This window comes from Lycium ferocissimum, unplaced genomic scaffold, assembly GCF_029784015.1.
Source record: "Lycium ferocissimum isolate CSIRO_LF1 unplaced genomic scaffold, AGI_CSIRO_Lferr_CH_V1 ctg122, whole genome shotgun sequence".
Lineage (NCBI taxonomy): Eukaryota > Viridiplantae > Streptophyta > Magnoliopsida > Solanales > Solanaceae > Lycium > Lycium ferocissimum.
The window spans coordinates 146,347-173,209 of record NW_026714234.1 but is presented as its reverse complement, the minus strand read 5'-3'; the positions used below and the strand labels follow the sequence as shown (position 1 = coordinate 173,209).

The 26,863-nt window shown below is 36.6% G+C and overlaps 2 protein-coding genes and 1 pseudogene across 2 annotated transcripts; 1 reads left to right on the top strand and 2 right to left on the bottom strand.

The window, feature by feature from the left end:
• The first annotated feature begins 16,643 nt into the window (after window positions 1–16,643).
• On the top strand, window positions 16,644–19,222 carry LOC132041903 (RHOMBOID-like protein 3; annotated as a pseudogene).
• Window positions 19,223–19,407: 185 nt separating this feature from the next.
• Window positions 19,408–20,433, bottom strand: LOC132041904 (stamen-specific protein FIL1-like). The gene has a single exon (XM_059432582.1). It carries the CDS (start codon window positions 20,431–20,433, stop codon window positions 20,077–20,079), a length of 357 nt encoding a protein of 118 aa, XP_059288565.1. The 3' UTR covers window positions 19,408–20,076.
• A 1,710-nt stretch (window positions 20,434–22,143) lies between these two features.
• On the bottom strand, window positions 22,144–26,509 carry LOC132041906 (probable methyltransferase PMT15). The gene is made up of 5 exons (XM_059432584.1): window positions 25,711–26,509; window positions 23,467–23,975; window positions 22,984–23,376; window positions 22,724–22,801; window positions 22,144–22,600 (listed from the first exon to the last, which is right to left on the bottom strand). The coding sequence occupies exons 1-5, from the start codon at window positions 26,437–26,439 to the stop codon at window positions 22,366–22,368; spliced, it is 1,944 nt and encodes a 647-aa protein (XP_059288567.1). The 5' UTR covers window positions 26,440–26,509; the 3' UTR covers window positions 22,144–22,365.
• Window positions 26,510–26,863: the final 354 nt, after the last annotated feature.

Below are 26,863 nucleotides of genomic sequence, written 5' to 3'. Positions count from 1 at the left end.
TATATTCCTAATTCACATTCACAAGTACAGATAGCATACAATAGCAAATAGTAAAGTTTCAAGGATGGTCCCTTGATTCCACATGTTTAAACAGTAGTCATCCAACATTCCTCGTGGGAAAGGAAAGCCTACACCCCCTTTTTATAGCTACTGCTTTAGGCAGACAAAGCTTCTTCAATATAGCATTCTCATTTTTTTTTTCCAGAAAAAAGAAGCCATCAAGACATACCTTACCTTCTACCTTAAATCTAGACAAATGATCTTTAAGACAGGAATGACTCACCTTTAGTCTAATCATGACAACGGACCACACAAAAAAAAAAAACATGATCAAATAATTTCTTAAGAACCGCACACAAAATTTGTTCATCTTAAAGATTTCCAGACAGACAAAACTTAGTGACTGAAAAATAATAAACATATCACATGAGACTCATAGACAGTTCAGACCCTAAACCATAAGAAGCAAAGCTAAACTCTAAGGGGGCTCAAATGGTTAAATGGTTCAAGGGGACCAATTTAAGGCCTTCAAAGAACCATGTTTTCTTATCTCTAAAATTATACAAAGAAGCATAATCCACCAAAAGAATAAAGTGGTAAGAAATACACCTTTCCAGCAATGTTTCAAAGACTCAAGTTTAATAAAGACATGAAAGTTGGGCAACACATAGGACTGCAGTATTCAAGTTATAGCACTGTTACCAAACTTGAAAAGAGGGAAAAACCAGAGAGCAAGAATACCAACAAATTTGAGAAAAAGTATTGTGTAAGACAAACCAAGCTAATCTTATCCATCCCCCAAAAAAAAAAAAAAAACTTGTTTAAAGTAGGCTTAGCAGAGCAGCCTATCCATTTGATTACTTCACAAAAAGGGCATTTCTAACTTTGGCAAAATGAGCTAGACTACTTTGTAAAACAGCACAAACAGTTTGAACCAACACAGAAGCAAACTTGATCAAGACATAGTTAAAGTAAACTTCCTACAACTGATATACTTAGCAGAGTTAAGGTCAAGTTACTATATGTGAACATAATTAGTCAAGAAAGCAACTTTATATCCCATATTCTAGCAACTCATTCAAAACACACTTATTTTCTCCCTTTTTTTTTTTTTTTTTTTTTAAAGAAAATCATGACTTAAGTGAAGTCTAGATGAGTCAAGGCACAAACCCATATGATACAAGCTTTCTCTTTCCAGAATGAGACAAATAGCCAAACATGGTAACTATAGAAGTTGCACAGCATACAAACAGTTAGTTTACTAAACAGGGCTACATAATTTATCACAATTATCTAGTACATTCACAGTTTTCATAAGCAAAGTCTCAGACTGCTCTCACATAGATTCTGCCAGACTCAACTAGGCAGTCCAGACATAAGTTCCCATTAATATTACTATGTTGAACTAGAGAGAGAGCTAACCACTATTGCAAGTTAATCAAATAGGACTAATAATTCAATCTTTGTCCATAACAAGCCATGGTATCAAAACAAGTAAACTGCTAATTCAGACCCTATTAATCATTGAACTGTTACTTAAAAAAAAAATTGCTTAGCCAAAATAAGCAACATCCACAGAGACATTTATCAGGAAAGCTAACACATTTGCAAATAGGTCATTGGGTCCAAGCCATATATACACATCTAACCTCCCTTTAAGCTAGTAGATTATCATCCTAGGAACATTTTTTTTGAGAAAACAATCAAGCTTAGACTCTGTACAGTCAAACACCTATGAAAGAACCTTTAAATTAGACATCCAACTTTACTCTAGATGTGCCAAATTTTACCCAATTTCAACTATCAAAACAAAACCTCTTTCCATTCATCCCTATTTACCTTGTTAGATGATAAAGTTTAGCTTAAAGGACACTTTAATTTAGATGGGACATAATCAAAAACCAACTGCCTTTTTTAAATGAAACTTTAATTAGCTGAGGGTGAATCATGATCCTCTTAGTCCACCCTATATAAATTAACTAAGCATGTACCCCTTTATTATTAAGCATTTAACAAGCAAAATAGATCTCTTTAATGGATCAGGAAAAATACCCAATAGAGTTCAAAAAGAGAAACATTTTCATCTGGTTTCTAATGTCACATAAATCAACAAATTTAGCCTAAATGAACTTAAATTAATCATATTTAACTGGAAACTAAGAAAATATTAAATACATGACTGAATCAACAAACAAAAAAGAAATAAATAGACATAACCTAACCTAACATGTATAAGATTAACTCAAATTAAAAGACAATTATACTAACAGCTTCCATACTCATAAATAAGCAAACTAAATGAAAGAAGAGTTTACCTTTTGCAAGTGCAGCCTATAATCGAGATTTAAACTTGGAGATTTTGCTCCTCCAAAACCCAAAACTCAAGCCGCAGAACCCATCAAACAAGAACAAAGAGAATAAATTCCCCTCTTTATCTTAAAATTCTTTACATGACTCAATTTTTTTTTAAAGACTTCAAATAATTTTTGGAAAGAAATCTTTAAGTATTTCAAATCTGATGAGTATATATCTATTTGAAAATATGCTCAAACTTGTTCAAATAACGTAGAATAAGGTCCTTTAAACAGGAATTCCCCAAACCCTAGGTTTCACGATGTGGGATAACTCCCTATTTAGGGGTTTCCCCCTCACATCATAGCGTTGTAGGGCTGGGATTAGACATAGGTAACAAACGAAGGGTCAGATTCGACTCAAACCTAGTCAATCTGTGGGGTTCTTCATGAACCAATAATAATCGAGTATTCAAAACTCAACAAAGACAAAATCCATTAAGATTTCTCAGTATATGACCATTGAAACCACAGAAAAAGCAACGAAAGTGGAGGTTTATACCTTGTTTGGTAGAGCCTCAGTGGAAACGAGTACAAGCATTAAATGCTTTTCTTTGAAATGAGCAAGCACCTACTGCCATAAAGCAATAGTACCCTGCGCATTTCCATTTTTGGCATCAAAATGACTAAGAGAGAGAAAGTAGAGGGGTGGCGGCGCTAGGGTTGCCCCCTTCTCTTCCGCATTTTGCACAAATGAGACCTTAGGGTCTGTTTGTGCTTGTTGTTGGTTGTATATGCAAAGGGTTGGGCTGGGTCTGGCCTTAATGGGCTGGACTCGGTCCATAAAAAAAAGGGCAGGCCAAATTTCCACATGTGTATATATATATATAAGGGACAAAAATATGCAAATTAATGAATAGGAAAAATTTTAAAAGGATTGATTACTAGGCATTTTAACTAAAACTAAATAATCAGTTAATTTAAAAACATGAATGATTTCACAAAAATACTGGATTTACAGACATGGCCTTAATTGAATTAAAACATGAAACTTGTTATTTCAATTATGGCCCTATTTGACTAACTAATTGATTATCTCAATTGTTGCCGTAATTAAACACATAACAGGCAATTTACAAATATAATCATAATTAATTTAATTAAATAATTTATAATTTATTTGGGAATTGTCCACATAAATTGTTTATGCAGAAATTAAAATTTTGTGGGTAAAAATGATTATTTATTTCAATTAATCAATTTCCTTAAATTAAAATGGGGTAAATATTTGCTGATTAATTTTTGATAATTTGAACAATTAAATAAGTAGCTACTTTACACTGTTTCCTGGTTGAAATTAGTAAAATGCATCATTAATTGCAGTAAAGTAATTTCCAAATGGTATTATTATAGAAATTAATTTATCGAATAATAAGAGTAAACTATTATCTGCATAGCTTATAAAATCATCCTGATTTTTACTAAAAAAAAAAATAATAATTACCTCATTTAATATTCAAGTACTTTGAGCAATTAAAATAAATTATGGGAGATCAAAAATTAGGTGTCAACAGACTCTCCACGTGGCTATTTATTTTCACCTAATCAAAAATGGAATTAATTAATTGGTTAAAACTTAAGGGTTAGAACGACTACACCGTTGAAATTTTGAAGCATCGATCTGAGTTGGGTAGTTCACATATGAGGTGTGGATTTTGGATTTTCGAAATTTGCGTATTGTTTTAGAGTTATTGTTGAGTTTAGATATGTGATTTAGCTATAGATTTGGAGAGTTTTGGGTGGTAGAAGAGTCAAGCCACCATAGTTGGTTGTCGTAGCTTTTGGGGTCTATTCGAATATGAAATTTCTGCTTGAGAAATCAAATTGGTGTTGTCTAAATCTGTAGAAAGCTAAATTATAAGTCTAAATCCGGAGTTTAGGATTGTTCGCAACTAATTTGATTTGGCTGGTCAGAATTTTCGAAACCGATTTCTCGAAGAAGACGACTTGGGTTTCAAAAATTTGTGCGTATTGATTAATATTTCTTTATGATTTTTATTTTAATGGATTATAGAGTATTGATTCACCTTTATTATCAAGAAGCTATTGATGGAGAAATAAAGAAGAAGGAGGAGCAGTAGCAGCAGCAGGAGCAGGAGGAGGAGGAGGAGGAGCAGGAGAAAGAGCACGCAGAAGTAGTTTAAGAAGAAGAAAGGAGAAGAAGAATAAGAAGAAGACGAAGATTTAAACAAAATATAAGGGAAACTAAGAAAAGGTTTCTTAAAAAAAAAAGGTTGGTCAGCTCAATTAGCCTTAAATAAATGCCAGGTGGAACTATTTTATATGGGTTTTAAAGCTCCCACGCACCTATCATCGAGTAATTTCAAACATTTGACTCATATAATAACGAGGTGTGTTTTAATATATAGGGTGTGATAGTTTAGGTATGTAATGGGAACACTTGAGAGTTGAGGTATAAAAGTCACGAAAGTGTGATAGTTTAGGTGTGTTTTAACTTATTCACTTAATTCTAAATGATTAAATATAAACCAAAACACGGATTTGACAGCTAGACTAACCAAGGGATGACACGTAGAAAATGGAGTCTAGTTGGATCCGACTTAGCGGAATTGATACCAGACATAGAACCAAATCATATTCGGTACGGTCACTTCTATCCATCAAGCTAGAGCCCGACATAAAGACACAGGACCATCTAGCTCTGAAGCAGGAAGATCGAGGTCGTGACATCATCTGATTGAGTTACGCATCTTCAACAACCATACCGGAAGAGTCCAGGATTCAATGCAGTGGTTCAGGGTCATTTACTTAACGGCCACAACAATCAGATATGGAACATTATGAGGGGTGTGAATCGGGCAAGACGTTATTTAGGGTTAAGTTATAAAAGTATGCCTTCCCGTCATTAGTATGCATCAGAATTTCATTATAATAGCTATATTACTCTTTCAATTATAATTCAAGTTCTCAACCTTTAATGTTGTACCTCTTCTATTGACATTCTTTGGAAAATTACGTTGGAGACAACCTAATAAGATTCACTCACACTCTTTTACTCATTATTTCATTATCTTCTATTCCAACTTATTGCTTTGCTTACGTTAATTCATCAAGAATACATTATTTGGTCATCACAATATGTGTGCCCTTGAACCTTTAAAACAAATTCAATAGTTATTCTAAGTCACTAGTTTAGGGGAAAATAGTTTCGTGTCCATGAAATTGTTATTATAAGTCACTAATTCAGGGGTAAATAATTTGGTATCCACCATGGGGACAGGGCAACTGTAGTATTGTTTTGACCTATTGTTAACTCTTTGTTAACTTCCTTTACTCTATTTTGCAAGAAAAATCATTATTATGTCTCAAATTGAAGAAACACACAATTGAACGAGAATGAGGAAAAGAATGATAGTGTCCTCCAAATAGAGAAGATCTGATAGCATAACCCGATTTCAAAAGGATGATGTTGACGGAGGACAGAACTCGGGGCGATGATGACACTTTGACTCTTGTTTACACAGAGAATCAGAGCCATCTTAATGAAAGGACTCATACCCCCAATAAAGAAGATGATTACGAGGCTGATGGGAGTGACCAGGAAACTTCACTCAAAAGGACAAACAAGGATGAGGTGGTCGCTCCAGGTCCCCATGGGGCCGAAAAAGAAACTCGAGCCTTGAAAAGGCAGTCATGTTCATCGCATCTTAGTAGAGCCTCCTGATGGCTCGTATGTAGCGAATGCTGACGGTTGTTTCTAACAATGCTAATTTTGGGACACCTGCACCAACAAATGGTGCTATGATTATGGGAACCCCATGTAATTGTTAGACCAACTCCAGCATCAGGGGTCAGCCGAACAATGCGGGAATTGGAGGTTCTGAAATGGAATTGTGTGGGGTCAGGGTGGAGTTACTAAAGCATGTGAAATAAATCCACTTCCAAATGGATAAAATCCCAAGGGCTCCACCGGTATTCGAAGAAATACTCGTAACTGTCATGGAAGCCTATTGTTGCCCGATGCTTATCTGGAAGAGCTTCAAAATGTCAGACATCCCAAAATATGATGGGACTACAGACCTACATGACTATGTAACCGCCTATACCATTGGTAAGAAAAGGAATCGGCTGACAACAGAGGAAATTGACTCCGTTTAATTAAAAAGTTCAGCGACTCTAACCTGGATTCATATTTACCTGGAAATTCTATTGATTTGTTTCCTATGTTGCATATGCCTTTTTGAAAGCCCATGCTAGAGCCTAGAGAGTTGAAACTCATATGGAAGACATCTTCAAGATAAAGCAAAGGTAAAGCGGAGTTGCTTCATGACTTCGTAGATAGGTTCCTAAAGGAAAGCATATTGCTCCCATCATACCAGATAAATAGGTAGCAACAGAGTTTACCCAGGGCTTAAAATCAAAAAGCTCCGATGCTTCGTGGAAACTCCAGGAAAGCCCGCAGCAATTTCCAGATCAAACTTAGAATGATGTGTATCACCGGTAGAACTAAGATGTGGATAGAGGATGACTTAACTATTTCAACGCCTCTCGCAGCAAGAAATAGAGGCCGATATTAGGAGAGGCCCAAGAATATAGTCGATTTTGTATGGAGAAACCCTAGAAGTAACTGAGGACTGATGGGAATAGATGCGCCGAGCGAGTGTAATAAAATTGGACAATAAGGGTTTCATCACAAAGTTAAAAGGACAAGCATAAAAGGATTTCCTTTTTCAAGAAAGGATAGAGCATATTTCATACAATTACTAAGTAGTTGCATCGATAAAAGCCAAAAGAAAGCGGATCTTTCTCATTTTGGATAATATAAAATAGGGTAATTTACAGAACTAACTATAGTTTGGAAGCTTCTAACAAGTCATAGCTATAGTTTAGCTAATTACAGCTCGTAGCTATGTATTATTCAATTCGGCTATATTCAATAATAGCTACTTTTACATTTTATTCAATTCGGCTGTATTCAAACAACAAAAATTTAAGAAAATACATGAATATTTGGTTGCATTCAATTTACTGTATTCATTCATAGCTAACTTTAAACTATATTCAATTCATTGTACTCAATTCGGCTGTATTCAAACAACAAATATTCAAAAAGTACAAGCGAAAATACAAAAAAAAAAAAAAAAATCCTTTGAAATACAGAAATACAGGCGAAAATACAAAAATATACACTGTATTTACATTCAAAAAATGATGAATACACTCAGATCCAGCCAAGTCTGAGAAATACAAGAAATAAAATACACTGAAATCTAAGAAAATACACTCAGATATGAGAATACAGGTCGGTTGGCCATGGATTCAGTCCAGAGATGACGATGGCAGTGGAGGTGTTGACGAAGCCGATCTGAAACTCGAGCTTTTCAGCTCAAATATGACGAATACGCTCAAATCCAACTAGATTTGAAACTCGTCGGAGAGGTACGACACTTTGGCGATGCAGAATGACCGGAGTTCTCGTCCGATTTGTCAAGATCGAATACGGAGTCTGTAGACACCGAAATGTGTCGGTCGCCGAAGAAGAAAAGGTTTGAAGCTGCCATTGATGGCTGGAAAACAAAGAATCTGAAGGGTCTCCAGCAATGACGTTCACTAGGGTTGCATCAAACTATAAATCTCAGTTGAAATTCAACTCAAGGAGGTACTTAGTGTATGAAGAACTATCAAAGAAAAGCCTTGACGGCAGATTCTTGCCGAAGAAGAAGGAGATCGATGACGTAGTTATCAAAGGTATCCTTCCCATAGCCTAAGCAGATTCTTAGTCTAAGAATAAAAATTAAGTATTCTACTTTAAATATATAATATAGCTATGGTAGGTAATTAAATACACAGGGTAGCTATGGTAGGTATTAGACCTATCCTATAGCATAAAGGATTGCTAGCAACCGTATGTAGTTAGGACTCCTCTACAGATCTCTCCTAGTAGTTGGTTTCCTCTGGAACACCTCCAATTCCTTGTATTATATATAGCTGTATCATTATATTTGTATGCATGAAGAGTTTCACTTATAATCTCCTTTAAAGTCCATTCTAATATGGTATCAGAAGCCGATTCCGACTCTTCTTCTTCCTCCACTCTTCCAACCAATGTTGTTCCCTCTTCAACAATTCCAGTCATGTCTTCTCCCTCTTCCAACCCTCTTACCCATTCTCACCACTTCATTTCCATCAAATTACTTCCCACAATTACTTATTTTGGAAAACATAATTGTTGTCATTCCTGTGAGGTCAAAATCTTCATGGCTTCGTTGATGGATCAAAGCCATGCCCACCTTCATTTCTTCCTATTGAAGGTTCGGATATTGTTAAACCCAACCCAGAATATACGATTTGGATCCAACAAGATCAAATTATCATGAGTCTTCTCATATCTTCTCTTTCTAAAGAAACGATACCTATTATCATTGGATTGAACACTTCCAAAGGTATTTGGGATGCTCTAAAAGCAGTGTTGTCTTCTTCTTCCAATACTCGAATCCTTAACCTTCATATGCAGTTGCAAAACCTCAAACAAAATGACCTTACTGTCACACAATTCCTCCAAAAGGCGAAACTTTTGTCTGATGAGTTAGCAGCCGCAGGGCGAACATTGACGGCTTCAAATTTCAATATTTATGTGCTTAAAAGGTTACGATCTGATTTCAAGGATATTGTTACTACGTTATCCGCGCGATCTGAACTAGTTTCATACTCAGAACTTCATAGTCTACTGATGAACCATGAGTTTATTCATGGCTCATCCATGTCCTCCCTATCCCTTGCTTCAGGCGATATACTTCATCCACTGGTGGCTAATATTGCTCAGCGTTCGTCTCATGGTGATAAACAAAACCCTGGTCAGATCAATAACAACTCTCAAAGAGGTCGTGGTAGATCGTACAAGGGTCGAGGAGGTCGCGGTGGCCGCAACCATTATCACCGTAATAACTATAGTAATAACAACTCTCCCATGGGTCAACCTTGGTATGAAAATAATGATGGAAAAGTAAGGTGTCAAATCTATAATGGTACTAATCATCAAGCCGCAACCTTCTTTCAACGCTACAATCACACTATAAATCCTTCGACTTATCTCACTCATTAGGCACCGATTCTGTTGACTCAAAACTGGTTCCCCGAAACAGGTGCAACTCAACATATTGCACCTGACCTATCAAGCTTTGCACATGTTGAGGAATACAAAGGCTTCGATCAACTACATGTTGGTAATGGACAAGGTTTGTCAATCTAAAACACTGGTAGTGCCTCTTTCTCAAATCTCTCTAATCGTATATTTTCCTTAAATAATATTCTTTATGTTCCCTCTATAACTAAGTCCCTTCTCTCTGTTCAAAAGTTTGCGCGTGATAATAACGCTTTCTTTGAATTCCATCCCAATTATTTTCTTATCAAGGATCGGGTCTCCAGGAATCTGCTTCTTTCTGGTTAGAGTGCTAATGGTCTTTACACCATGCCCATCAAGCCACAATCCTCTGGTCATCCTTCAGCTCTCACAGCCACAAAAGCATCATCCTCCTGTTGGCATCTTTGGTTGGTCATCCGCATCAAAAATTTCTTAGCCAAGTGTTATCTAGACATCAGCTTTCTAGTTCTAGTTTTAGATTACAAAATTTATGTACGGCTTTCCAACTTGGCAAGTCCCATAAACTGTCTCTTCCCCTTCGCATTAATAAAAGTACCTCATTTTTGCAACTTATTTTTGCGGATGTTTGGGGACTTCCCCTTTTATGTAATCTCAAGGTCATCGTTTTTTTCTTGTGTTTGTTGATGATTTCTCTGGTTATATATGGTGCTTTCCTATTTCTAGCAAGTCTGATGTGATATCTATCTTTACTCAATTTCAAGTTCTTGTTGAAAGGCAATTTAATACAAAAGTTAAGTCGATCCAAACCGATTGGGGCGGTGAATTTCACCCTTTATCGACTCTTTGTGCAAAGTTAGGCATACTTCATCGCCTCTCATGCCCTCACACTCATGAACAACAAGGAAAGGTTGAGCGTAAACATAGACACATTGTTGAAACTGGATTAAGTCTCATGGCACACAGTTCCACTCGTTCAAAGTATTAGCACTTTGCCTTTGATACTGCTATTTATTTAATTAATCGACTTCCTATGCCCACTAATAATGGGAAATCACCCTTTGAATTTTTGTGTCATGCTCCACCAGATTATCATTTTCTTAAGGTGTTTGGGTGTCTTTGTTTTCCTTACCTACGACCATACAATCGCCACAAAATGAATTTTAGGAGTCAACCTTGTGTGTTTTAAGGGTACAGTCCTTTGCACCATAGTTATCGATGTCTTGATACAAGCAGTGGTAGATTATACATTGCACACCATGTTCGTTTCGATGAAACTCAGTTTCCTTTCGCCACCAAGTCTATTCTTGGTCCACCTCCTCCTACCGATGTGCATCCTTGGGCTTCAGTTCCTATAACTTTACCACCTACTCACATGTCTTCGGCTAACTCTCCAGCACCTATAAGATCCCCTTCTCCTCCCCGAACCTATCATGTATTGAACTCTCATCGGTCAATTCTTGCTTCACCTGAACATCTTGTTGATGATCCTCGCTCATCTGCTCCTATAAACTCGTCCATCCCTACTGCTCTGCTAGCTGTTAATTCTTTTACAACTACTGCTCTGCTAGCTGTTAATTCTTTTACAACTCCTTTAGATAACCAGGAACCTCCCACGCTACCTTCCACTATAATGCCTCAACCTCTGTCCAACCGTAACCCAAGAATTTTGAAACCATCTTAAAAATTACACACCATGCAGCTCCGTCTAGTGTTCAAACGAAAGCTTCCCTCTCGTCTTGCTTGCACAGCCACCACCACTACATCTTCTACTTCCTCCATTCAGCCAACCACCTTCACAGAGGCATCTAAGCTTAAAGAATGGCGTGACGCTATGTCATCTGAGATGACTGCCTTGTTCAAAAACTAAACATGGTCGTTGGTTCCCTTTAACTCCTCAATGAACATTTTAGGGTGCAAATGGGTTTTTCGCATAAAGAGGAACTCCATTAGGGCCATTGAGTGCTATAAAGCTCGCTTAGTTGCTAAGGGATTTCATCAGGTTGAGGGCCAAGATTATCATGAAACATTCAGTCCGGTTTTTAAACCCACCACCATCCGTATCATTCTATCTTTGGCAGTTACTTGTGGATGGCCATTGCGCCAATTAGATGTTTAAAATGCCTTCCTACAAGGTGAGCTTCAAGAATATGTCTACATGGCTCAACCACCAAGTTTTGTTCATCCCCAATTCCCTACGCATGTTTGCAAGCTTCAAAAATCCCTTTACGGTCTTAAGCAAGCCCCAAGGGCGTGGTATAACAAGCTTCATTCGTTCCTCATCGCAGCCGGTTTTACAACATCTAAAACTGATGTCTCTTTGTTCATCTATTCTCATGGAAATGTTGTTGCTTACATCTTGGTCTATGTAGATGACATTGTACTCACAGGGAATAGTGTCTCCTTTCTTGACTCATTTACTCGAGCTCTAGGCAATGCCTTCTCTATAAGAGACCTAGGTCCACTTCATTATTTTCTCGGTGTTCAGGTGCATTGCAACAACAATGGTCTTTGGCTCTCTCAATCACAATATATTCAAGGTATTCTCACCAAAGCTGGCATGCTGAACTGCAAACTGCTTAGCACCCCCATGGCAAGCTTTTTGAAGCTTCACAAGGGTGACAGCTCCGTCTTTGATGATCCGAGTCTTTTCAGACAAATTGTTGGTACTCTTCAATATCTTAGTCTTACAAGACCGGACTTCTCCTTTGCAGTGAACAAAGTTTTTCAGTTCATGCATCATCCAACGACAAATCAATGGGCTGCTGTGAAGCGCATACTTCGGTACCTTCAACACACTAAATCCATGGCCTTTTTCATTTCAAAAGCTTCAGCTCTTCAATTGCAGGCTTTTACGGAATCCGTTGGGGGGCTGGTAGCATTGATGATCGCAAGTCTACAGGTGGCTATGCTATATACTTTGGTCCAAATTTAATCTCCTGGTCCTCGAAGAAACAAAGGACAGTGGCACGTTCCTCTACGGAGTCCGAGTACAAAGCATTGGCATATGCGGCTGCCGAATTGACATGGACTCAATCTCTGATGTTTGAGCTTAGTATTCAGTTGTCTCGTGCTCCTATTCTCTGGTGTGATAACATTGGTGCTGCATATCTATCTATTAATCCCATCTTTCACTCTCGCACTAAGTATGTTGAGATCGATTTTCATTTTGTCTGTGATAAAGTTGCCCAACGTGACCTGCTGATTCAGTTTCTCTCTACTAAAGATCAAATAGCTGATATACTCATGAAGCCACTATCCACAACCAGATTCCAATAGCATCGAGCATTGTTTTAGTAGTAAGGTAACGTAACCGACCGTTTATCAATCGGGGACTTGCACAAAGACTCTAACTTGGATCACCCATTTTCGGGATCTACCAAAAGAAGTAAGGGTGGGCGAAAATAGGCATTTCAAGTGCCAACAATGAGGAGGAATCTCATCAAGGGTCCTAATAATACAATTAGGAGCATAGATAGAAATTATGCATTTGATGTTCCTTGATGTATATTTTGTATAGCTGAAGGGTGAAACTCTTCGTATCATATTTTTTAAAGCTTAAAAGAAATCCTATCGTGCTTAGTATGGAACCTGTCCATACAAGATAGGTACAAAGGTGTAACACCTATGTTTTGATGCTCCTGTGCAGCCAATAAAAGAGCCTCTCGTTGGAGGGGAGATTGATAAAAAAAAAAAAAAGGGGACAAACTCAAGGTGAAACACCCACTTTTGGTTTGCAAGGGGGGTATTAGACCTATCCTATAGCATAAAGGATTGTCAGCAACCGGATGTAGTTAGGACTCCTCTACAGATTTCTCCTAGTAGTTGGTTTCCTCTAGAACACCTCCAATTCCTTGTATTATATATATCATTATATTTGTATGCATGAAGAGTTTCACTTATAATCTCCTTTAAAGTCTATTAAAATAGTAGGTAATTAAATACACAGTGTAGTAGATAATTAATGTAAATAATAGTTACTATAGGTAAATACCTTTACATGTTAGCTACACCATGTAATTAAAAATTCCTATAAAATATAAGCTAGATAAGGTGATCGACAATTAGAATTACTATATCTTGGTCATGAAGACTAATACATAGAAAACACAACCAAAGAAGGGATGGCAACAGGGCGGTGCGGGTGCCGAGGGGTGGGGGTAGGGACGTAGGGTTAGACATGTGGTGATGGTGCGGGTGTGGGTTTAAATTTTTTACAACATATACCCTTGAGATTTTCGGGACCGTAATGGGTAAGAATATAAACACCAAAGCAGCTATTCATAGAGATGCATGATTGAGAATGAGTTCTCTTTAAAAAGAAAAAGATTTATTTCCTTATAGTCTTCTAACATTTTGATGTTTTTTTAATTATTTTGATGATAATATCGTCTCGGCGTTGAATATTTTTGTGCCGGATTTAACAAATTTAGTTATTATATATTTGTAGGAAGAAACTAAAACTGTAATTCAAATCACTTTCCTAAAAATTCTTTTATACTTGTAGGAAGAAAAAAAAAAAGAGAAGAGAAGAGAAATACCATTAGATTACTTAAGAATCAAAAAATCGAATCAAACCGATAATAGCCACACAGATAAATATGTATTATAATTGATTTGATTTAGCTTTAATAATTGACATAAGAAATTTGTTTAATTTTGGTTTTAATAAAAAACTGACCCAAGTTGAACCATGAACACCTCTAGGACACATCGTGAAAAGCTAGGTTGTGTCATGATATAATTTAAATGCTTTTATCAAGACTATTTTCTCCTGGATGGATATATTTACAACTTGAAACTTGAGTATGTTTATTATAATCAACTGCGATCAACGACAACAAAAATTAAAAGAGCATTTGGTAATGACAAAATAACAAAGATGATAATGTGCAGGTGATAGTAAGGTACCGTAGGAACTTTTTTGTGAGATTACGATTTTGTTTCTTAACTTCATTGGCTAAATACAATCACCATTCATTATCTTTTAATATTTTATAACTCAAATATATATTAAAAATATGAATTTATGTGATATTAAAATAAATTATATTCATTGACGCACGAACCCTAAACTAGTTAAGCACACAATAACAATTCCCATGTTGCATGTTTCAGTCTTTTAAGACTGCCTACATTTACATCAAGAAATTAGCAGAAAGAGTTTGAGAGCCACGCGGGGTGGCGATACAGAAAATAGAGAAGAAAATAACAGGAGATATTATAATGCATGGTTGGTTCTTTTGATACTTGCAGCACACTGTGTTATGTTTTTTGTTGTAACCAAACACTCCAATTGTCCAAGGCAGAATTCACGTGGTGAGGCTATGTGTGATGGACATGGTCTCCTTGGCTTTTCTTCTTCAACGCAAGTACTACTACTATATCCCTTTTCCTCGAGCCAGTATGTTTAGTTTATGAGTTCTGAAGTACAATTGTTTTTGTTCTTTGAGTTCTTTATAGATTGCTTATTCTTGTGTCAAGGGTCTACCAGAAACTACCTCTCCCCCTTCTAAAGTGGGGATAAGGTCTAAGTACACTCTACCCTCCCAGACCCCACTTTGTGGGATGTCTCTGGGTAAGTTGTTTTTGGGTTCTGGATAGATTGTTGAGTAAATTTCATAGGTGGATCATCCAGCTTTGTGTTGATTACCCAAAAGTCACTATTCTCTCTCTCTCTCTCTTTTTTCTTTGCTACAGAGGAATCACTTAACTTTGCCGCTCATCACATTGGTAGAAGCCTAGAAGATTTAAGAAGATTGTTAACTCATAGATTGTTTGTATATGTGAAAATATGTTTTATAGCACAAATTTTAATTCTAGTAGTGGAAGTAATTTTTTAAGTAAGTTAACATAATCTTAAGAAGATTGTTAACTCATAGATTGTTTGTATATGTGAAGTGATTTTTTTAGAGTTAACGGTCAAAAACACACCTGAACTATCACTTTAGACTGTTCACTTTTTCTCTTTTCCTACCTGATAGAGTTTATGGTTTTCAGGTAGGAAAGGGAACAACTAATAGTTGAGGTATATTTTAGTACATAGATGATGATAGTTTAGATAGGAAAAGGAAACAAACTATAAGATTGTGAAACTCCTTGAAAAAACGATAGCTCAGGTGTGTTTTTGATCATTATCTCATTTTGTTTAACATAAATACATGATTTGAGCCAAAGTTACAGGATTCTGCAAGGACCATAGCAACCACTCTGACTCCGCCCCTGTCCTCATGTCATCTCGCATCAAAGATTGAGCTTTTGAGGTTTCTGGGTGTTTGCTAATTGAACTTATTTCTGAAAGGAAGTTTGATTTTTTTTTTTATTTTTTTTTAACATTTGAGTTTTGTTGCTATAATTCGTAGTTTATTGGTGTGTTCTTGGGATTAACAAGTTATTATTGTTTCTTTCCTGCTTTCATGATTGCAAAGTAATAGAAAAAAGAAAAAGGTGTTCCAGTGTTTTTAAAAGGTCAGCCCACTGCACTAAACTTTTGCTATGCCCGAGGTCTAGGATAGGGCCGGACCACAGATCTTATGTACACATGGGCAGGGCCCCCTTCATAGGAAAATTATACTATATGTACAAGGTCAACATTATTTCTTATATATATATAATAGATATTGAAACCCCTTAGCTTCTTCATGTGTTTATTTCTTTACATTTTGAATCCCCTTACAAGAAGTCCTGGCCCCGCCAGTGTATGTACACAACCTTACCTTGTAGTTGTGCAATAGGTTGTTTCCGCGGTTTGAAATCCTAACCTCTTGGTTACACAACACAACTTTTACCATTAAGCCACTGTTACCTTTAGTTATAGCAGGTTATTTACTTTAATTTTTATGTTATCGAATCAGGCTAACTGTAAACAGTTACCTATTGTGACCTTAATCAGATGGTGTAAACAAAAGTTGCTCTATTCAACATACCTTGATGACATGGCAAGTTGAGTGTCTCTCATTTGAGCTTCAGCGCGAAATTGCCGTAAAAGAATAAGTGTCAACGAAGAAATCAATTCATGCACGTTAAAATTCTGAAATATGAGCTTGATATGCACAATTTGAATGTTAGACTTTGCCTTCTGTTATGATGGAATTGTTGTACCAACTTGGAAGTGGGTACTTTATTAATAAAATTTTACGCTACCTTATCAAAAAAGATATGCGCAATCTGAACATAAGGCAGATGCTTAATAGGCCGGGCCTCTAGTTTAGGTATCTAGCTGGCAAATGTCTATCTTTGTATTCCGTGTAAACTCTAGATAGAAAGAATGCCTACTCTCTTTGAGGCAGTTTTTGCTATACCTTCCTATTCACTGGACACTACTTGTTTTGGGGGATGTAATGTGCAAGATTTTTCTTTGATCAATTTGGGCATGTGGAAATTTTCTTTCCTTCTGTTTGAGTTTGAGCCTTTGAGGTGACTGGTTCAGCATTTAGTAGACCACAGTCCCCATGCTCAACTTTTCTCTTTGTTGCCAGAATATGTAGCTCCCACCTTCATGGTATTCTTACCTCAACTTTTGTGTGTATCCAATAACTGCTTCAAATAGTTTCTGTTTCGTTTTCGCCCTTTTTTATAATTTTAACTTTAGCAGCTAAAAGATCTAAAAGTCTTACAAAGTTGCAACTGTATCTGGCTTTGCACAAGACAACTATCAGAGGCCTAGTCTTGTGCTTACAATAAATGTGTCTTAGATTTATTTTTCATACTCTGTTTGAAAGCCTTGTCTATTTTTGTATAAGCAAAGCCTCATATTTGAAAGTCTCGGTTCAATTCAGTTGGTGCATGCGTTCACTTTTCCATATCCGGCAATTTAAGATGCATAAAGCATCGGTTTCATCCAGCTAGAATCAAGTTGAAGTTTAACCATTTTCTGTTGTATATAATTAGTTTCTTGGTGCATGAAAAAGGTCTTTCCCCCTAATTAAGAAATTTTATATCAGATATGTATGAGTCTCTGGCAATTCTAGCTTATTAAAGTTTAAAGCATTTCTACCTCGCAGAATATGTATTGCTTGTATTATAATGAGGAAATGAGCCTTAAAAACTATAATGCATTTTTTAATTTATGAAGGTTAGAGAGGATGGGTGCTCTTGAGTGGAATAAAGTGGTCCATCATCATCAAGGATGGAGTCTTATCACTTGTATATGGTTGCATGCTGGTGTTATTCATCTACTTGCAAGTTCAATGAGTTTTATTTTTGTTGGCAAACAAGTTGAGCAACAGTATGGCTTTGGTATGTCAGTACTTCTCATATGTAGAATCTGCACCTTTTTGCTCTATGCTGATATTGATTTCACTCGTAGCATCTTGACACGCTCTTAACTATTTGATTAACTGGTTTTGCTTTGGCAGTTCGTACTGGAATCATATACCTATTGTCAGGAGTTGGCGGGAGCATACTTGCCTCCTTATTTATTCCGGGGAGCATCTCCGTCGGTGCATCTGGGGCTCTTTTTGACTTTCTTGGAGCTAAGCTTTCAGAGCTTATTACAAATTGGACAAGTCACACCGACAAGGTTGGTACTGCCAATCAGCTGTTTCAAACCAAATGTTTATAGGATTACAGTTCTGGATGCTATTTGCTGTGACAATTTTGGTCACAACTAAAAAAAAAAAAAGGAATTTACCAAAGTTCAAATTTTGTAGCTAAACAGCAAAATCCATCGTTAATCCATTTTACCGATGGTGAGCGCAGATTATCAAAATATTTCACTTGCTACGAGCTATTTAGCGACGGATCAGCTGCGAAGTTCATAGCTAATTCCAGCTCTTTTTTTCTTTTCTTTTTCTTGTGGGAATTAGAAATATAGAGGGGATTTAAAACTGTTGCGTTGTGCTGATGAGAATTTCTTTTTCCTTTTTTCTTTCGACCCTTAGGTTGGTGCACTGTTCACTATGTTCCTGATAGTTGTCATCAACGCATAAATTGGAATCCTGCCTCACGTTGGTAATTTTGCTCATATCGGTGGATTCATGACTGGATTTCTCCTTGGGTTTGTTCTGCTCCCGCCTCCTCAGCTAGAAAGTTTGAATCTTCCAGTTGCTGTTCATGTCTACTCCAAATACAAGGCTGATCAAAATTTGCTTAGACTGCTTGCTCTGATGCTTCTGGTTACAGGGTTAGTCTAAGTACTTATTATCTACTGGTGTCAGCAAGTAGTGGTTAAAATGTGAACATACTTGTGTTTCTTTCTTTTTCTTTAAAAGAACTAATTTGGTATTTCCTGGGATTATGGACCTGACCAAATAGAAAGGGAGCCTTGGCGTAACTAGTAAAGTTGCTGCCATGTGACCAGGAGGTCATGAGTTCGAGTCATGAAAACAGCCTCTTGCAGAAATGCAAGGTAAGGCTGCGTACAATAGACCCATCTTGTCCTGCCCTTCCCCGGAACGGGCGCATAGCGGGAGCTTAGTGCACCGTGCTGTCCTTTTTTATGGACCTGACCAAATAATCTCGTTTGTACATGAACGTGCAGGTTTACAGTAGGATTGTTAATGGTATTTCGAGGAGTGAATGCATATGATCACTGTCATTGGTGTCACTACCTTAAGTGTGTTCCCACCTCTATGTGGAAGTGTGATGGAACTTAGAGGTTATTGCAGAAAATTGGTTTCAAGAATTTCCCAGTTTGGCCGGTAAAGCAGTCAGTAGTTTATTGTTTGTTTTAGCACTTTTTGTTCCTTCTACTAATAGAAATCTAGATTTATTTCGTTGCTATGAGACTATATAATTTCTTTCTCTCTCCACGGAAATAGGCAACTTTCATTAGCTGGAAAATTATTTAAATATTCTTGCATTTTCGCGACTTCCCTTTTGTTTTTCTGAACTTACATATTACTCCTGAGTCTTGAGAGGAATAGAAGAAAAGAAGTGAAATAAAAGTACATCAACGGTGTGATGTTGCCCGGACTTGGACGAACCAGTATGCGTTAAGGCTGATCTGATAACCAACTACAACACTGCAGGTGATATGGATGAAAATCTATATAATTGGAGTGCAATAAGAACATGTTTGTTTATTGATTTCCAGGACATTGCGACTTCTTCTCTGACCTCACAACATATTACATGAGCAGTTGGAATCAAAGGACTAAGGACATCTCCCTAATAGCGCAAGGCAAACATGAAATAAACTACTCCATTAACAAGGGGCAAACTCAAATTATTGCTTGTAAAACTCCGACATTATTATTTTTCCATTGGATGGCAGCTGCGACCGTGCCAGGCTTTCACCTTCAACTCAGTTTGCTGCAGAATAAAAGAACAATCAGTCAGCAGTACTTGGAATGTTTATATACTATGTAACTGGAGCTGCATAATAATGAATGTCTTCACTTTCATCTTTTATGTTAACGTTTATTAGTAGACTTCATTTTATAGTTCTTGCGTAGTCAAGAAAACTTATATCCTCAACTTTGTAAATGTAACTTTAATTGTGTATACTAGCTCAGCTCCTTATTACTGTTTTTAAAGATTTTTGCACACCCCTTGAGACTGACATTTAATAGTGTTAAACATAAGAGTATTTGTCGAAACTAATACTCTACAAATTGGAAAGAAAAAAAAAAGGAAATAATACTTCTTTTCTTTAAAAAAAAAAAAAAAAATTCAATTTGCTAAAATGACTAGTATTTGAGAGCGTTGAGAGTATTTGTGATACTACTGACCAGCACAAGAAATGGGAGAAAGGTTGCACTGAGAAGGAAGGCGAGCAGCGACACGAAGAGTGTTGCAAATGCAATCATGATCAAGCGATTGTAGGGCAGCACAACAGTCTGTGCTAGGGCTTGGATTCGACGTTCCTGGCAATACAAATGGCGCGCACACGTTCAGGTTCCCAAGTGATGCTGAGCATGTTGTCCCCTGAGACTCAATGACTTGGCTTTGCAGCACAACAGTTATAAGGATAGCCAAGAGCACTGGGGAAAGAACAGATTTCAGGGCAGCCATTGATTTAGACTTGAGGGTTGAATGATTTGTCTTTAATATGCAGCTGAGTTGTTTGTTCTTGTTCATCAAAGTTCTATATATTTATAGTTGCTGAATAGTAGAGAAGTAACATATGTGGGTACATGTAGATCGACCTATCTGCATGAACAACCTAATTCAAAGTTTTGGCATTCAGCTTTATTGTGTTTTTGCCTGCATACAGTTGATGGTTAGACCATGAAGTATATGGTCCAATATGGCTATGCAGAGAACTCATTTTTGACATTTTGAACTACACATCGGAATTCAGGCTCAGTACTATCACTAAACTTTTTCACTAAGGTATAAATATATATCTAATGTTTGTGATTTATTTTATATATGTTTTTCCTGTACCTTTCGGCTCATAGGAGCCACCATTATCTTTCCTCTTAAATATATCCCTCCTATCACCGGTTTCCACTATGGAAAAGTTATCAAGATTTGGCTGATACGGTGAAAGACACGCACATAGGGGTATATTTAAATCTTTTTCAATTGTTCAGCATTATGTTTGAACATTTTCTATTCTTCAAAGATATGCTAAAATTATTTATTGAGTATAAATTAATTTGACAGTTCCTTGTCATCGGAAAAAGAAAAATTAATTTGATAGTTTAGAGGTAAATTTGATTTTTGCTTGTCTACGTGCGTGGGCCACCATGGTAAGAGTCAGAGCCATGCTGGACAGTCGATGAAGGGAGGGTAAATATGGGAGGAAACTAATGTGTTGCTCTTATGGACCGAAATGTAAACAGATGGCAAATGTAAGACAAATCAAATATTTAAAGGGTAAATTTGAACATTTTCTCATATATAACAGTTCAATTTCATACTCAATATATAACAGTTCAATTCAAACGAACTACAGTGTACATTTTAAATATTTATTGTTATATGAAGTATGTTTAACCAGTTGTTATCCGCATTCCAACAAAAAAGAACCAAACATGCAGCACTCTTTCAATTTTCACAAAGTTGCTGACAAACTTTGGTATGTTGCCCAATTTTCTTTTTATTTTTATATGTTCGTAATATGATTTTCATCTTGGAGGCTTTTCTCATCTTGGCTACCGTGAATGTTGGCTGCATAAAAATGGAGGTTGCTTATTTTGTGTACTTCCACAATCCACATACACTTCATCAATTTGTACTATCCCCATATTGATAATTAATCATTTTCCACACTAGCCGCGAGGTTCCATCATATCCTCCAATACAAGCTAACCAACCAAAATATAAAAAGCAAATACTAAAAATTAATACTCGGATCACTAAATAATAACATTAGTGAGAGATCCATTTAATCAAATTCAAAAGAAGAATTTTCACGTCTGCCATCGATAGTAATAGGTAACTTTAGCCAGAGTATTTATAACACGACCAGAATAAACCAAAAAATAGCTCATCCTACATGTATCAAGCAAATCCGTAAAGTTGATTTTTCTATACAAATGTAAACTATTACTACTAGTATAGTTTTCTTTAAGCATTATCCAGAGACATTAATCCACTGTTTTTTGTGGTTAACTGATTATTTGATAAAGATTGGCTTTTTTAAGCATATGGAATTTGAAACTTCATGCCCGACTAATCCAGATTATCTCGAGTAAGCGCAATAAGGGAAAAAACACTTCCTACCAAGAGATCGAATAAAGTTCTTTGATGTAGTATACAGTGCTTGCTGATGTAGACTCTTTATTCAATACATTTGAGTTTGTTTTCAAAATTATCTCAACTCTAAACTACTAACTTCACTGCGTTGCAAATCTGCTTATCATTTGTACAGAACTCACGACTACAATGGACTTGCTGAAGAATTACTAAAACCCTAGAGTTTACAATTTGCAAGTAATACTACTACTACTACTACTAGAATTTAACAAGTAAAAGAATAAAAGAAACAGAGGATGAACAAAACAGAGAAGGGAACTTTGAAGAAAAACATTAAAAAAAAAAAAAAATTACAAAGAGGAGTGTTTAAGTAGTTTTAGATCCTTGAGTAGCTGGAGCTGTCCAGTATGTCTTTACTGCAAACAAAAGCTTCTCCCTCTCCAATGGCCCGTCTTCATGATCAACAATTTGACTATCCCAATTCAATCCATCCGCTATCCTCTTCACTCTGATCAATATATCTACATCGTCTCGGATTATTACACTTCCTTCTGGCCTTAATATCCTATCCATTTCTAGTATAATATCTTCCATTTCACATCTGTTGCACAATCACCACCATATATGTAATCAGAAACACTTTTGAGACTTAACATCTCCAAGAAGGTAAGATAACAAGGTCTTTTAAATGATAGAATTACAAGCATGTAATGACAGAATTTACCTGCTTTCGTAGAGAGTAAATACTGAATCAGCATGGATGAGATCATATGTTCTTGGGTATGTTGACATAGCCTCACACCTATAGAAAAGTTTACGTTAATCACAAAAGAAAACACCAGTAGCGGGTCAAGAATTTAGACGCTATAGGTTCTGAATTGAGACTGTGTGCTGAAATAAATGTACATTGAACTCTATCAATACTAGTTTTCAGGACATATATATATACTTGAATATATTGGTTTGGAGGCATAGTAATTTTACCAGTTCTGATACGTTCCAATTAGCCCTCGTTCATAAATGACACCAAGTGTATTGACCTTAACCTCAACAGGAACTACATTCATCACCCAAGCAGGATCATTGATCAAGTTTGCAGCAAAGCCACCTAGGAATGCATTCATATCTAAGATATTTCTGTATCTCCCTGGTTCGCCAAGCTGGTTATTCACGGACTTGTAATATGAAACTCTTCTTTTCCATAGCTGTGAATCCTTCTGGAAAACTTCTTCAGTGACCCCATCTACAGTACCCCTGCTTATCCTCGGCGGTATCGCTTGTAATCTTTTAGGCCACTTTTCCAATTGTCCACCAGCCACCTCTTCTTCACTTGAAACTTCAGGTAAAGGAGTCAAGCAAGTCTCAATCTTTGTATACCTGAAAACATCAAAAAGCCGCAAAGTTATCACTGGATAGAAAAATCAGATTATAGTAATAATGTGACAATAAGTTGAAGGATCACAAAACCAGGCTATATCAGGATCTTGGGCAGGGCACATTGGTGGATTTTTTACCCTCTTTCGAAATCCTGTACACTTCATATGATTGTATGGCTTCTGCCATATCGCAATATCATCCTTTTCAACAAACTTTTTCCAACATAGTCTCTTAGCTACTTGCTCGATTTTATTTTGTTCAGCATTTAGGTCTTCTCTGGTCCTTGCCCAGCCTTTCCAATATCTTCTCCAACGGATCGGAGGGCCAGAGAGGATCCAAAATCCACCAGGTCTCAGGACTCTATCAACTTCAATCAAGTACGTTCCATCATACTCACCCCACGGAATGAGACAACGCGAGCAATGCGCCATGTCAAAAGCTCTAGATGGATATGGAAGCCTTTTGGAGGCAATAACTCCAATTAGAGCAGGTACCCCTCGCTCGAGAGCAAATTGAACCTGTGCTTCATGTGAATCCCGAGGTGCAAATGACATGGCTATGATATTTCTTGACAAAAGATAAGCTCCCCAACTCGCGACCTGCAAATATTTTAGCAGCCTCTTCAGACAAAAAGCTTATAAACAAGAGTAGTCATTAGTGAAAATGTCCAAGTAAATTAGCCATCAAATGCAAATTGTTCTTCGAGATGGAGGCCCTACAGAGGTAACTTCTATTATCAGATGAAGTAGAATTAGAACTTGAAGATTAAACCCAAGGACTCTTGTAATTAATAAAAAAAAAAGTTACAGCCTTAACTGTTGTTTATGTTTCCTATGAGACTTAGCTAACACGACTTCTTAATTACTTTCTAGCAGTCCATTGGAGACCTAATTGAGAACATATTATCTTGTTCAACATGATTCCCTCTGCTTAATTCAGCAAATTAACTTTCTACGGAAAAAAGGCATATTACATAAACAGACCCTCAAACTTGGCCTCAGCTGGCAAGTATGTCCTTCAACTTTGGATGTGCACAAGTAGGCCACCTCAACTTGTCTCCGCTGTGAACACTCCAACTTACAAAATGACCATCTAGACACCTCCAAAACGTCAATGCAACGTCAGGATTTGTGTTTACGTGTTCAACTTTATACAAACTGAGGTGTCTACTTGTGCACACCCAAAGCTGGAGAGTATACTTACTAGCTGAGGTCAAGTTTGAGGGTCTGTTTATACATTTTGTCAAAAGTAAAAAAGAGGAGATAGTTTTCAATTTTATATATAAAAGTAAGATTATTTTCGTAATAGAATTGTAGTAAAAGTTCTGTAGTTAGCTGCTGAAAGATTCACAGAAGAAAACAAGATATCATGCATGGAGTGCCAGGTGTGGAATGAAGGAGTTCAGTTCAGGAAGAAGAAAAAAAGGCTGTTTTGATTCCTCCTGGACAAAAGAGCTTTTGTCTTGATTCTGAGGATACCTCACTGGCCTATTATTTCTAATCCGATCTAACCAAGGACAATCAATTTCCTAATTATTCCTTCAGACAATTCGACTTCTTGCAGTCCCTCTAGATTAGATTTCATTCATCATCAATGCTTAATCTAAGTTTGTCCTACCCAGTTATGACACATGGAGAGAAAAAACTGAGATGAATACTTACACCGTTACACGTGTGTTTTTGCAGATTTTTAAAAGTAATTAATTGACATCCCACTCGTGACTAAATTTCTATTAAAAGTTGAGTTTTTTTTTTTTTTTGGATAATTACATATTTGAACAGCTCAAAATAATAATAGCAGCGAACAAACTTATAGATTTTTTATATTAAGTGTGTATATATATATATATATATATATATATATATATATAGACACACACATTGTATACACAAAATATACATATAATATACATCTAATAAACATAATCAATGTATAAACTTTATTGTATAGTTTAGAAAGCGGCCATAGTTAATTTTGGCCAGACCGAACAAAAATGAAAAAGCCCTTAAAAGTGGGGTTTCTTTTAAAAAAATAAAGAAATGCAAAACCGTAAAAGGAAGTATCAAGAATATTGGTGAGGGTTCGAATCCCTACGTTGTAATCTCCTTCCCCATTTCTCCTTCCCTACCCCTATGTAATAAAAAAAAATTAAAAAAAAAAGATTCAACAAGAAAACGGAACAATAAAGATAAATGACCCATAAAAGGAAAAAAGAGAATATTTTGGGGGAGAAATTATGGTAACAAGAAGATCGACATACACCAGCCAAAAAAAAAAAAAACCTGTAATTAGCAACATTTGTTAATTAAAAAAGAGCAAGAAAGTAAAACTTACCCCACAGCCAGTATCAATGGCGGTTCTAATGGACCCATCTTTAAGATTAATCAACTTGCCAATATCATCAATATACGCATCAGCACCATTAGGGAACATAGTTCCACCACCAGGAAATCTAAATTTATCACCTTCATATCTTATCCAATTTTGAACAGCTTTTTCAACTGTCAATTCTGTATGTGGCACGTTATCATACCATGCAAGATCTCTACTAACAGGCCATTTAAATGGATTCTTGTAACCATAAGGTGCAGGTATACGACATTTCAAGAGTTCATTCTTTTCAGGACAATGTCTTTCTCTGTATATTAACCTGTTTCTTTCATATTTCAATGATCTTTCAGGGTCTTCACATGGGGTGTATTCACTGTATTTTATGTCACAAGAAGGGTAAATCTTGACGGTGTTATCACGTGCAGTAATGGAGGAATGGTGAGTAGCGAAGTCTAGTTTTTTTGTGGTTCTTGACGATGAAGTTTTGGGAGTTGTGGAATTATTGTTTGTTGAAGGGAAACAAGGGAGGGTAGTATGGATATTTGAAGTTGTGATGATAGTGTTGCGGTTGGTGCTTTGCCATAAACCAGTGAAGTAAAATGCAGAACAGAGAAAAGTGATGGCAATTAAGGAATAAAGATTGGGTTTTTTCAAGTGTAAAGAAGAAAGGTAAGAAGGTGGTGGGGGTTTGGAGGTTGGAGTATAGTATGGGGTTGGCTTAGAACCCGCCATGATTTAGAGTAGAGTTTTGAAGAGTAAGTTTTTGTCTCCGTGTGGGGGTGTTTATAGAAGAAAGAGAGGAGGACAGGGTGGGGTGAGGGGGGTTGTGGTTGTTAGAGATTTGAGAAGGGTTGGATGAAAAATAGGTAAGAGTTATTAAGTTGGGTTTAGGGGGATGTGATGGGAGTAGTTAACTATGTGCATGGTAAGTAGAATGTTGTTTTAATTAACGGAAAAAAGCTCAAATATCCATCCCGGAAATGGGCCACTTGCACTCAAATCAATAGTTTAGGCTATTTATCGCATCCAACTATAAAATGGCTTCGATTTATGCCATCTAACTATAAAAACGGCCATTTATGCCATTCATCAATAGATGACTTCATTTACGCCATCGCTCGTTAATATAAATGACTATCCATGCCATATTTCATTA